At 31.3% G+C, this 13,581-nt stretch overlaps 3 protein-coding genes across 3 annotated transcripts; 1 reads left to right on the top strand and 2 right to left on the bottom strand.

The window, feature by feature from the left end:
- Positions 1-750: 750 nt before the first annotated feature.
- On the top strand, positions 751-1,997 carry LOC139099679 (serine/threonine-protein kinase Nek5-like). The gene is made up of 4 exons (XM_070652206.1): positions 751-871; positions 931-970; positions 1,032-1,553; positions 1,618-1,997. Exons 1-4 carry the CDS (start codon positions 822-824, stop codon positions 1,882-1,884), a joined length of 879 nt encoding a protein of 292 aa, XP_070508307.1. The 5' UTR covers positions 751-821; the 3' UTR covers positions 1,885-1,997.
- Positions 1,998-8,478: 6,481 nt separating this feature from the next.
- On the bottom strand, positions 8,479-9,494 carry LOC139099592 (sphingolipid delta(4)-desaturase DES1-like). The gene is made up of 2 exons (XM_070652100.1): positions 9,193-9,494; positions 8,479-9,136 (listed from the first exon to the last, which is right to left on the bottom strand). Exons 1-2 carry the CDS (start codon positions 9,492-9,494, stop codon positions 8,479-8,481), a joined length of 960 nt encoding a protein of 319 aa, XP_070508201.1.
- Positions 9,495-11,255: 1,761 nt separating this feature from the next.
- LOC139099611 (sphingolipid delta(4)-desaturase DES1-like) lies at positions 11,256-13,300 on the bottom strand. The gene is made up of 3 exons (XM_070652124.1): positions 12,909-13,300; positions 12,462-12,838; positions 11,256-12,398 (listed from the first exon to the last, which is right to left on the bottom strand). Exons 1-3 carry the CDS (start codon positions 13,208-13,210, stop codon positions 12,112-12,114), a joined length of 966 nt encoding a protein of 321 aa, XP_070508225.1. The 5' UTR covers positions 13,211-13,300; the 3' UTR covers positions 11,256-12,111.
- Between the last annotated feature and the right edge of the window lie 281 nt (positions 13,301-13,581).

Here is a 13,581-nt window from a genome sequence, read left to right as displayed (position 1 = left end):
TATTTTTACCACAATATTATGACTTAGACAACATTCGCATAAATCAAATCAACTTATTGGTATCGTAAGTAACAATAATGAGCTTTTAAGTGCCTGATCATTGCCATATTTATTTGAAATGATTTGTAATTGAACAAAAAAACACGAAAAAAGCCGGAGAAAATGGATAGAGATGTATAAAATCTTGTCTTATCCCGAGAGCGTCTGCTTCGTTTCGAAGATATCAAGAGACTGAAGAAAAAAATTTACTTTTCTTCGTTCCTTATTTTATTTTTGCCCAACGTAGAGCTGTTGGGACTAAGAAGAGGAGAAAAAAAAGTGCTGAATGAAAAATATTGTGTACACAAGCTCTTCACGTTTCGATGCCTGACAATAAACTTTGAGAGTACCACGTTAAAATCTCCTCTTTGTTTTTATTATTTTGTTCAAAAGCGACATTAATACTTGAGATGATATTACGATGCCACTGGATGTTTGTACTTGAGATGAATTTGTGTATTTAAGGGAGAATGAATTGTTGTATAGGATAAATGAATTGTCTGATAATCACATTTTGAGAGCGATGATATACATTACGTGGAAAAGATGTTTTCAGATTGACAGATACGATTAAGCATGATGTATCTTCATAGTCATGATACAATCATGAACTTTTAACGGATTTTAAATTATTGAACTTTTAACGAAACTTTCTTAACTCAAAGTATCGTTAAATTTTAAATCTTAGAAATCCGTTATATTTGTGTTGTTTTTCAAATCACATTGATGTGAAATATTTATAACTTTTAATTTAATTAAGAAATCAACAACTTTTGAACAAGATGAATGAAAACTATAAAATAATAAGTAAGATTGGACAAGGAGCATTTGGGTAATGAATTGAATTTCACCAGAATCATGAAAATCGCATTAAATTTAATACTTTTTCAGAAATGTTTTTTTGGTTAATAATTCACGCAAAGAAAATCTGGTAATAAAATTATTAATTATAGTAATGAAGTCATTAATTAGAGATATTTTAATTTATTCAGGTTATTAAAAGCATACCATTGAAGCAATTTACTCGTTATGTTAACAATGAATTGGAAATTCTTAAAAATTTGGATCATCCTAGAATAATTAAATTTATTGAATTCTTTCCGTCTAAAAACGATTACAATTTTGTCATGGAATATGCTGAGAATGGAACATTAAGGACACTCATTTTTAGGTATCAAGAACGTAAATGGAAAATGACTGGTAGTGATCTCGTCGAAATATTTATGGACATAGCTTATGGACTAAAATTTTTGCACTCTAAAAATATAATTCATCGTGATGTTAAGCCAGAGAACATTTTAATGACTTCTGATTATAGAATCAAATTAGCTGATTTTGGTGTTAGCAAGATTGTTAGTGATTGTTTCCCACAAGTTCATACTTCAATTGGATCTTTAGCATACATGAGTCCGGAAGTTTATCTACATCGTCCATACGGTAAAAAGTGTGACATTTGGGCACTTGGATTAATATTTTATGAAATGGCAATGATGAAATATCCGTTCACTCAAGTTGTAAGTAGTCGCTGCATAAATTATCTTAAAATACAAAATGTCTTAATATTTTTACTTCTTATAGGATAGAGCTCGTATCTTAAATTCAGTATTGACTTTCACATGTCCAAAAGTCGATTGGATTAGCCGTAAATATGATCCAAATTATCAACAAGTCTTAGAAATGATGTTGCAACGTGATCCAGAGAAGCGCAAGGATATTAGCACAATTTGTAGATTTCCTTCCTTTGCTAGACAATTAATATTGTTGGAAAATGAATACATTATGTACTGTGTCGGAAAGAGGAACGAACTTGCTAGCAAGTTGAGACTTGAACATGGATTATTGTAAATGAAAATTTGTTTGCTCTGTTTTAGAAGCTTAATTGTCTACTTTTAAATACCTATTCTTAAATATGTTAAGTAACAGTTCATTATTTTAAAAACGATTTAACTTTAGTCAATTATCACATAAATTAATAAATATCTAAGACTTTATGCATGGAAACGACAAAAGTTGACTTATGAGAATAATTTTAGTACTTAAGCAGGCAGTTCTATTTTACTTCTCGCGAACTCACGTTCACAAAGGTAAACATCACGTTCTACATTAGCTTAAAACTTTTTCACTTCCTTGATAAATCTTTTTTTGCTTTTTTTCATATTTTTAGGATTCTGGGGTTGGAAACATAATGGAAATTTGGAATCGACTGACTAGTGAATGTATATGGATTATTGGATGCATATGTATTACCGATTGAACCGTTATTGTGAAGGCAGTAAGAAGATAAAGAAGATAAGCAGTCATTGTGACAAATTGGAACTAAATATTGAAAGACATAAAAGGACACAATTCAAAATTTCATAAGCAATGTATCAGTTGAATCACTAAGACAATGTCAATAACACAAAATAACCTCAAGCACTGACAAAATTCCGACAACATTGTTGGCCAGCAACAAGATTTTATTTATACTTTGCTTAATATTTCTCAGTTATTGTTGCTAAAACTCATTACAGCATGCTGCTGGTACCTGAAATTAGAACTGCAGAAAATCCAAAAATAACCCCTAGAGGAAGTGAAACTTTTGACATTTCAATCTGGTATCATCTTGCCAAAAATAAGCATTCTCATCCCCTTCTCAATAATTTTCAACAAATTTGCTGAGCACAGCAAAAGAAATAAGAATTTCCATTTCAAAAATTGAAATTATGATAAGACACAAATGTCGAAGAAGAACGAGCGAAAAGAACTGAACAGCCTTTATCAGCGTTCAATGATTAAAAGCTTTTCGTATTTCGTGTATGTTATTAAACGTCATGCATGCGATATTAAAAGGCAACAACGAAAATCACTTAAATTCCTCTTGCCTTAAAGTAATATTTACATTGACTGATATGGCATGCTTGCTGTGTGTGCGAATTAAATTCATCATCTTAATGTATTATTATCTGATTTGTATTTTGATTCGACTGCCTGACTGTCATCCAAAAATGGGTTAAATTAAAAATGCATTTAAGATGATTTTGTAGGAGGTATGACAGCCAGCAACAAATATTACTTATCAGGGATCGGACACCTGCTATCCAGAGTACCTTAAAAGGCTTACACATTTGGTACCATAATCATATATACTCAGATCAGTCATAAAGGTTCCTTATAGTGTATGTCGCATAACCGACTAAAGAAATCCATTCAAGCTGCCTGCTTTATCATCATATTATGTTGTTATAATTAATATAATCTATGACCGCTTATAGGTGTCTGACTGCTTGCTTGCAAACAGATGCAATAGTAGCTGACTGCATTTTTACTGTCAGATCAATTTTCAATTTACTTAATATGACCTTAATACCCTGAAAATTGTCAATAATAGCCTTTATCGGAACGGCTGGATGTTGTTGAGGAGAAGAAGTGATAAACCGCAATTATAAATAGCAATTCCACATATTAAATTATTATATATGCTGGTGATGATGAAACTTGAGATGGAATTCAAGGCATTTAATTTTAACACTTGATTTATACGTGCTTCTTCCATATCACCGAACTTTTTTTTCCTTCTTTGCCTTTTTTTTTTATTGATCTCAATGAATTGCAGAAAAAGCAAAAAAAAAAATTTAATTGTAGAAATGGACATAAATACAAAAGAACTTCAGCAAGACAAAAAAACAAGAAGACATGCAATAACTTTTATGGCAAATTGAGTTTCCAACTGGGAATGTTTTATGTATTTGGAATCAAGAGAAGCTATTTAAGCATCGATATTTATGTAAATTGATCAAGATCAATTAGGAGTATTGTCAAGTTGATGCTTTTTTTGCTGGATCATATTACAATAATACAGTGATGGTCAACCTGTGTGCTGACAAAAAATGTTGGAAATCCCGTGAGCTGCATGTCGTGTTTGGATTCGGTTAAGACTTACGATCAGAGTGTGCCGCGAAAAATAAAAGAATGTTCACAACTGGAATAACATATTGACAGAACTGAGCAACATTGTGTAAATTGCAATCTGCTGGATGTTACTTGAGGTATTTATTGGATGCTGATTCGTTTGGAACGGACTCAAGCTGACTTTTCCATACACAATTCGAGTCTATCTCGATCTCTGATTCGTAATCTTATGCCGCAAGACAGAAGGAGTAATTTAAAGAGTTAAGATGGAAGGAAAACGTTATCTGCTAGCAACTGGTCCACTAGATTACTAGATCACTTGTGGACAGCACAAAGTTTGACTTAAGTCAATCAAAATTCAACTCAAAATAGTTATCAAACCTGAAACTCTATTAAAATACCTTTCATATGTCTGGATGACTTACGATGTATCAAGAAAATAGACATTCAGTCCATAAAAATCATTCCAATCTTGTAAATTAATAAAAATTCATGAAGCCTCACGTAGTTTAATTATAATTTATAAGCGTAAACTACAGGAGTCGACCTGACATACGATTAGTCATTAATTAATTACACATGACTTTACCAACCATAAGTTAATTGTTTTAAAAAGTTATGCTCTACATTCTATGCTATCATTACATCATTAATGACTGATAATCGACCAGTATGCAGTGCCAATTTATGTTGTAAATATCCTCAAACCATAATAAAATATTCAATGTGTGAGAATTTTGATTAATTTTCATCCTTTTTCATCGACATCCAGCAATTTAAGTTCATTGTATACAGTCATAAATAAAAATAACATGAGAAATTGCTTCATTATCAATTACAAGCTGATTGTAGGTAAAACATGTTTCATATTCAACAGATCTTGATAAATGTTATCTCGAACGTACGACAAACACATAAGTTCTTGTTCCAGCTTCAATATTCTTGCTTTCTTTACGCATTCTTAATTTTTCATTTTTGCTGGTTATCATTAAGGCGTAGAATAAGCACATAAAAAGGAATGAAATAAAATTAACACGCTGTTATATTGCAATTACGTACTCATATTGTTGTTCTGCATATTATGTAAAAGATTTGCATTGAGACAATCAGTGTGATATTGCTGATGTTGGTACTTTTGATTACAGTAGAAGGATTGAAGGACACAAAGCCTGCTAAGTCGTCGAATTAATAGTAAGAAGCAACAAAGTTGCTTGGGAGAATTGAGGAAGCCAATTGTCAAGTATGTACCTCCTCTTGGTATTCACTTATATCGCTAAATACATCACTGGCAACCGAGTTATGTGTCGCGATAAGTACTTGACTACCCATCATTGCCTGGAGGGTAGAAGCACCACAATCAGGGTAGTAAGGCTTACAACCGACCATTTAAGAAATCAACTTAAGCAACAAATGCGAAGTTGCTTTGAATGTACCGTCAAGTCTGATTTCGATCAATTGTTACTGTCAAAACAAGATTCGAAGCATTGTGCCGCTCGGGTACATTTTAGATCGCATCCCAACTCCCAGTAGCCAATGCTTTATGTGTTTTCTGAGAGTCAATTAAAGTTAATTCTCTACGGTTCTATTCGTTTGGATCTACTATATTGTCGTGTAGTATAGTTTGAGTAACTTTATCAACTTTTCCTTTTAAATCAATTACGACCCACTCATTTTGAGGTTATGTATTCAAATTTATAAGTCGATTCTTGAATTCTAAGTCTTTTGACACTTAAATCTGACAAATAAGCCTTATTTTTGACAGACTTTATTGAATTGAGCATAAAACTCTCCATATACAGAACATTTCTTAGCTTCATCAAAACAGCATGCCTTAATGATCATCAAATAGCAAGAAAATAAGAATATGTTGAAAAAGCAAAGTTACTGCCGTAGTTACGATTTTAACTTTAAATGGTTGTAATTTCAACTACAACCGTAAATCATAAGAAGCTATAAATTATTCAATAAAAAAGCCTCAATACCCTACATGAATGTTTATATCACTTTAATCATATGAAATGATTTTAAGAAAGAAATAGGCAATGAACATTAAAAAGAGTGAAGCACATTGTGAGGGATATTTTAAAGGGGTGTATGTCAAGATCATGATGATATCGATTATTGTAATAATTGCGTGTTTAAATTGCACTTAATCATAGGTTATTTAAAGAAACACTCTTTATTGCTTGTACTGCCCACTGAATGTTGATTGTAATGACTAGCTTTTAATTTTCACTCATTAATTTCTTTAAATCTTGCTCATTTTCTTATTTATCATACATATCCGTCCAACATAACACGTTGTGTATGATCGAGGTAATGAATAACACCGAGTTGTACAATCTGACTGATTTTAGGGAGCGACTTTATTTAAAATCCTGTGTTGAGTTGCTGAGCATTAAAGTTCAAAGAAAAATAAAATAACGGTCATTCAGGATTTAAAAAGTAACGGAAGTTCAAAATTCAAAAATAAAGTTCAAAATCTGAACTTCAGGAATTTGGGCGGGAAAACGAGGAATTTTTAGAGAGAAAATTCAGTCGAGTTTGAACACTAAAGGGTGAAGCATCTAAAAGAAAATAATACTAAGAGCATGGTTGTCTTAGATTCAAACTTACAAACTGCGATTTCTACCTAATCTCATACAGTTGCTGCTCGGGACATCAAGAAATTTTTATACGCAAAAATATTTTAATAAAAAATCACTAAAAGCAACAGTTCCAACAATAACAAAAATAGCTTTAATAATATACTTCGTACACAACATTAAAAGGCGAAAAGTGGAGTTATTTTTAAATTAAGTTCGCACAGCAACTTCTCACGAACTGTCGAAAATTAGACCGGAATGATATTTTGATTTCGAAAGGTCGATATTGAGTTAATGAAGTAATCATATTCGTTCATACATACATGTTATTCGCACTTTATTATTCGTCATTATGTCTAAGCTAATTGATCTAATTTTAGCTAATTGAACCGCGCAATAAGATGAAAGGAAGAGGCAAAATACGAGAATGAGAAATTCTCAATAAAGAAAACATTATCATAGTCATTGTGAGCGATATATTTAGCATATGAAAGACTGAAATCAATCATTTAGTTCCAATACTCAGGAAGGATTGGAAGAAAAAGTTTATAAACTCATGTTTATCGCAAAATGCAAGTCATTGCTACAAAAAATTGGCTTGTAATTCGAAATTGGAATGTATATGAAGAGGTAATGAACTTTAGTCACGAGATGTCTTAGCACTCACTTATAGAGTAGCTTTATATAAAATAGCAACTAATCATATTTTGAATTGAAAATTAAATATTAACTGCCTTTGAATTCCATTCTGCTTAAGTCTTAATACAATGTTGAATAGTTTATAATTTAATTTATGTATGTTGTGTATGTCTGACTAGACACGAAGAATATGTTTCTGTTAGTTTATTTACTGTTTATTTGCTATAATTTTTCAGATACAGATGTTTTTGAAATAATATTGTTAATTCTTAGGAATAGCAAAGACTGTTCAATTGATTTACCGAAATAATCATGTATGCCATGTCACTTCACGAATATGTGGTTTAGTAGAAGATTGTAAACAGATGTTTTTCGGCTTTTGTTGCTTATTTTTGAAGCAATTAATATGAAAACCATACAAATTATAAGTAAAAATAAAACATTTGTATGGATTTGGAAGAAGAATTAACATCAATATTGCAATTCAAAACCATACACTTGTTTGTTATACTCTTAAACATTTGTACGGTTTTCAAACACAAAATGATTGAATTTCTAAATTTCAACACCTATTCGTCATATCCACTGAGCATTGTGTGACACGCAAAGTCCTGATAAGCTTATTAATAATTCAGAATTATAAATTAACGATGACAATTCGTATGCACGCCTTTATTTTCATTTCGTAAAATATTTTCCCTAAAAATGATTCCATTATAGACCAGCTTTTACAGCTTATGCTTAATCAACAGTTTCGATTCACAATTGTTTTGAAAATTTACAATTTATCACATATGTACATAAACATATTGTATGTGTGGAATTAACAACTCAATTTATCAATATGATGATTCACTCTCTGCTGTTCACGTTAATACATTTAGATTGTTTGAGTTGATAAAATACTCGTGTCGAAAATTAACCTTAATAGTGTTAGAATATGCTGAATGGAAAATTTTCCATTTTGAACTTTCTGGAGGAATCAATTCTCTTTCAATTTTAGAGAGTTCGAAAACGATTCGCTCAAAAGGGATTGAAATTTTGTATGAATTTTTTTTTCTGCGAGTTCTTGTGAAGTATAAAATTTCATACAAATTTTAATCGGTTGTTAGCGAAATTTTATGAACTTAACTTGACTTCGATCTCTACATTATCCTTTCAATTTTGTGGCACTAATAAATTGGGTTTAATTATTTTAATTTTGTTAAATATCCGTTTATTTCAAAATTAAGCAATAAACAATACAAAACCTTTAAAATCTCAGTTTTCAAGTCTATATTAAGTTAGTTTGGCTATCAAATAGCACACAATAAAATTCAATATCCTATGAATGTTTAGCCTTCCGCTTGATTCGAGAATAATGTCCCAATGATGGATCAAAAATAAAATCATAAACTACTTTGGTCCACGAATGATGTTGAGGTAGATTATCATAGAATTCAGATGCAATTTTCTTGACAAGTGGCAATTTTGAACCAGGAACTGCTGGAAAATCGTGGTGCTCATTGTGATATCCAACATTAAATGTGATCCAATTCAATGGTCCATAATATGATGTAGTCGAGGTTCCTTTATGGAACATGTAATGTTCACTCAGAAAGTGACCTCCAAGAGGATGTAATCCCATGGTCGAAAAAGTTGCAACGACGAGATATACCAACATTCTACTGCCAAAAAAGTATGCGATAATCGCGTCAAAAATCAGCTGCACAACTATATTGACAATTTCCAGCGTAACTATCGGCTTTGGATTGACAACTAATGGACGTAAAATATAAAAGAATGGCTGTAACACAAGCCAACAGAACTTTCCAAATGTTGTACAGAACAGCTTAGCTTCGAATGGTGTTGGCATGTCTGTGTCTAAATTTCCAAATCCTTGATACCTATGATGGTCTGTATGATACTTTTTAAATGATATTGACGCTGGAAAGACTAAAGGTAGGTTCACAAACATCCCAAAAAACCGATTGGCTAGGAATCTGTGTATAATTTAAGGGATTAATGAACAGAAAAGTCTCAAAATGCAGCTACGCACCTAGAATTCCCAAAACACACATTATGAGATATATCATGTATTGCCAAAGTTAATGAATGATTTATGACACCATTAAAGCAATAGCCAACTACAATAAGCACAGGCCATGACTTATCCTGTAGGAAATACAGCGAGGCAATTTGAATAAGGACTAAAGCTGTACAAATCCACTTGAAATTCGGATCATGTCCAAATAATTGTTTAATTTCAGGATATTTCTTTAAAATTTCAATTCTTCTAGTATTGTGTGGCTGATCATCGGACGTCCACTCAAAGTCTGTTCTTGAGACATGCTGTCCCATTGTGCACTACTTTTAAGAACTATTTAACTACTTGTTGACTTCTTCAATATTCAATCTTTTTGAAATATTTACTAGCTTATGTGTATCTTATTCCATTTTAAGTTTTACACTGATCTGATGACAAGTACCAGATATATATTTAATATTTATTAAAGTAAAAAATTACAAACATACTCGTTCCAGTCAAGTCACTTCAGCGCATTTTTGTCCCAAGTATCTGTAAAAAGTGAACTTTTTTCGAATCATATGCAGTGGAAACGTGGCCTCTTTGAAGGCTAAAGACAATAAGCTGACAAAAACGTTATCAGAGTGGTTCTGATCCAACTATAAACTGTAGGTCTACCGAATGAAGTTCCGATAGCGGTCTGGTCTTAATCAATTATTTATATGAGTAAAGAATTGAAAAGTTTGAATCATTTTGCCTTGATACGCACTTGGTATGTGACCAAATGCAATTTTCACTATGAAATTCCAGTCACTTTCTCAGTTTACAGAAAAATACCGTCAAATAGGATCAAATTAAATCTTCTAACCTACAGAACAAGATCCAGTAGAATATATTTGAATCTAAATCACTTAAACTCATAAATACGATTGATCTTTTAAGATTTTTAAATGCCCTGCAATATATCAATTCAATGGAACTGAGTAATTGAAACAAACCAGAGCTCACTAAGCAGGAACCAAACGAACAAAGTGTATTATTAAGCTTCGTTTTTTGAAAACAAGTTTTTCGAAAATATGCTCAAAATATGGTACTTTAAACTCCAGAGACTTATCTACTCAAAAAATATCTGGATGCGTACTCGTGTTCAACATCATAACAATCCAGCTAAATAAATATTTTTTTTTCTAAATTTAAACTTCTTCTTTAATTTATTCAAAATATCTTTTATTCCACTTTTTTTTATGACACAAACTTCCTTTTTTGTTTAATTATTTTTAAATTACACTTCGGATACAGCTAAAAGGCATGCAATTAATAACGTGCATAGTCAAAATTTTCCACTGTTTTTGTTCATTTCATTAAAAATCTATTTAAATACATGATTCTTTTAAGGATTGTTGCCATAAATACAGCTCATAAGCATTTTGAATCGGAAGCTGCACAAAAATTCATGTTACAATGATTGTAAATAGCATGTGATTTAGATTATTTGATTTACCCTCAACAGACAATGAGGATACTCATGAGGATGCTCCTTGTCTGTTCGGAAATTTGCAAGGACATTGAATCAGCTACTGCTGATAGTATTTCCAATATTGTTGGATATTCCAAAATGCTCAAGGTCGAAAACCTTTTAAATGACCTTGAACTTGATTTTGAAAATGTGCATGTAGACATAGCATGCCAACAGCATATCCACATTTGCTATCTATGATTTAGCTAGTAACACAATTTTTGTCCAGCCCGACATCATGCATTTCTCTCAATAATACAAAAAAAATAGATTCATATAAAATATTTTCCGGTATATAGAAGGTAATATGTCAATTGTTGTACTTAATTGTTCTTAATGAATCAAATAATAAAATTCTTAGGTATTTTAGTTGATCAATTTGTAAAGATATCTATATGATTAACGGTAACACTGTATTGTTGAGTTAGACAAGAATATTATTGTGCTCGAGAACATTTTTGGTTTCAAATTATATGACACTAGCTGTACTACAGCTGCTGTAGCATAAAATGCAGAAGTCGAAGTAGTCTTGAGGTTGCTTCGATTCGGCAAAAACCGATTGAAATTTTGCATTGATTTTTTTCTGCTAACACTTGTGAAGTATAACATTTCATACAAATTTCAATCGGTTCTTAGCGAACTGTGACGAACTCAATTTGACTTCGACTTCTGACAAGAGTCTTAGACTTTCATGAGAACCGATTAAATTAAGAATGTAACTAAACATCTTGTATACTAGATTACTGTGAATCTAGTCGAGTTACATGACAAAGCTTCAAAAAATGTGTCCAGAATGTATGTAAAATTCTCGAGCACGTCAGCAAACGAAAAACAGACATTTAAGGTTTAACGTGGAACCTGTTCATTATTTGAACAATTTACATGTCTCAACCTTAATTATTTTCAATATTCTGTCATGTCAAACAATTTAATCCTCTAAAAAAAGCTACAATATTCGACCAGCTTTAGGATTGTCACTGAGATAAAGTATGTATGTATAAGGTGCATTATTAGCACTTGCACCACTCATAAATTCATTCAACACTGTGATTTTTAGGTGAAATGAAAATATTTTTTGTTCAAAAAGAAGCATGCCATACATGTGTAAACAGTATCAACAAATATTATATACAATTATAAAATTTATGATTCATGATTAAATAAAGACATGAGATTTGTTTAATTAAGGATAAGATAAAATAAAATAAAAATTTTGATCGTGAGACAATTTTCAATATCATATCGAATTATTGCGAATTACTTTTTAATATCCAATTGAGATTATTTCGTTAATTGAAATAATTTTTAAAGTCAATGAGCGTTATCAATTGATTTTTGATTAGATAAGATGCAGAAGTCTTTGAGGATATACATATATATTGTACAAAATAGTTTTATATTTTTGTATATAGTAAAGTTGAGTTAAGTCGAGATTCTTATGAATCTAAACCTTTAGTCTTACGTTTAACGCGAGCATATGGACCAATTTCTGGATCCATGATGAAATCATAAATGACTTTAATCCATGAATGATGTTGAGGTAAATTATCGTAAAATTCGGGCGCAATTTTCTTAACAAGCGGTAAACGAGATCCAGGAACTGATGGAAAATCATGATGCTCATTGTGATATCCAACATTGAATGTAATCCAGTTTAATGGTCCATAATATGAGTATGTTTCATATCCTTTCTTAAACATGTAATGCTCACTGATAAAATGACCTGTTGTAAATAAAAAACATGTGTTAATCGCATGTGAATTAGCAATGAATTTAGTTTAATTACCGGCAACAGGATGTAATCCCATAGCTAATAATGTTCCCATAATGAGATAAGCTAACATTTTCCAACCAAACGTATAAACAATAAATGCATCAAAGATAATCTGAATGATTGCATTGATAACTTCTAGCTTAACTGGAGCTTTTGGATTAACAATTAATGGACGAAATAGATAGAACATAGGCTGCAGCACAACCCAAAAGAATTTTCCGATTGTTGTACAGAAAAGTTTTGCTTCAAATAATGTCGGCAAGTCTGTGTCTATTACTTCATCGCCTTGATATCTATGATGCTCTAAATGATATTTTTTAAATGATATGGACATTGGAACTCCAAGTGGTAAATTTACGAAGAAGCCAAATATGCGATTTGCCATAGGTCTGTAAGTAAATAGATATTACATGCATATTACATAAGCCAATAATCATGGAAATGTCCAGAAAAACTTACCGTGAATTTCCAAAACTTGCATTGTGTGAAATTTCATGCACAGCCAAACTTAAGGAATGATTTATAACTCCTCCAAAGCAATAAGCAGCCAATATTAAAAATGACCATGACTTGTCTTGTAGGAAATATAGTGTGGCTATTTGACCAATGACCATAGCTGTACAGATCCACTTAAAATTCGGATCGTGGCCGAATAACTGTTTAATTTCTGGATATTTTTTTAATATTTCAGTTCTTCTTGATTTATGTGGTTCATCGTCATATTTCCACTCAAAATCTGTTCTCGAGACATGCTGTCCCATGATGCACTACTTTTAAACTCAAATTAATGTCTATTTCACTAAAAAATTAAATTTTAAATTAATAGCAAAAATTTTCCTTTTGCTTATCACGAAAACGCCCGAATAATAAAGGGTAACTAGCTATATTATCCAGTTTTTGGTAATATTCTCCAACCAGTTGATGACTGTTGATATGCACGTATAATACTTTTTGGTAATTATGAATGAAACTTTCAATGATTCCTTGATATTTTTGTTCCACTTTTGATGTTTCAATGACTTGATTGCTATGATGGTGAAATTGCTTTGTACACTTAATAGTATTCGTGAGTTTTTTAAATAAATTGAATTTTGATTCAAAAGTTTACAAAGAACCGTTAAATTTTGAAAAT

Source organism: Chironomus tepperi, unplaced genomic scaffold (assembly GCF_022539635.2).
Source record: "Chironomus tepperi strain 1889 unplaced genomic scaffold, CSIRO-AGI_Ctep_v1 contig_479, whole genome shotgun sequence".
Taxonomy (NCBI): domain Eukaryota; kingdom Metazoa; phylum Arthropoda; class Insecta; order Diptera; family Chironomidae; genus Chironomus; species Chironomus tepperi.
The sequence above is the reverse complement of the archived record's forward strand: the minus strand, read 5'-3'. Positions and strand labels throughout refer to the sequence as shown.

Bases quoted from the DNA above. Each gene is read 5' to 3' on its own strand.
- LOC139099679 (XM_070652206.1), top strand. From the start codon at position 822: ATGAATGAAAACTATAAAATAATAAGTAAGATTGGACAAGGAGCATTT. The intron at 872-930 runs GTAATGAATTGA...ATACTTTTTCAG, and splicing joins ATTGGACAAGGAGCATTTGG to AAATGTTTTTTTGGTTAATA. The intron at 971-1,031 runs GTAATAAAATTA...TAATTTATTCAG, and splicing joins ATTCACGCAAAGAAAATCTG to GTTATTAAAAGCATACCATT.
- LOC139099611 (XM_070652124.1), bottom strand. From the start codon at position 13,210: ATGGGACAGCATGTCTCGAGAACAGATTTTGAGTGGAAATATGACGAT. The intron at 12,839-12,908 runs GTAAGTTTTTCT...ATTTACTTACAG, and splicing joins GCAAGTTTTGGAAATTCACG to ACCTATGGCAAATCGCATAT. The intron at 12,399-12,461 runs GTAATTAAACTA...TATTTACAACAG, and splicing joins GGGATTACATCCTGTTGCCG to GTCATTTTATCAGTGAGCAT.
- LOC139099592 (XM_070652100.1), bottom strand. From the start codon at position 9,494: ATGGGACAGCATGTCTCAAGAACAGACTTTGAGTGGACGTCCGATGAT. The intron at 9,137-9,192 runs GTGCGTAGCTGC...AATTATACACAG, and splicing joins GTGTGTTTTGGGAATTCTAG to ATTCCTAGCCAATCGGTTTT.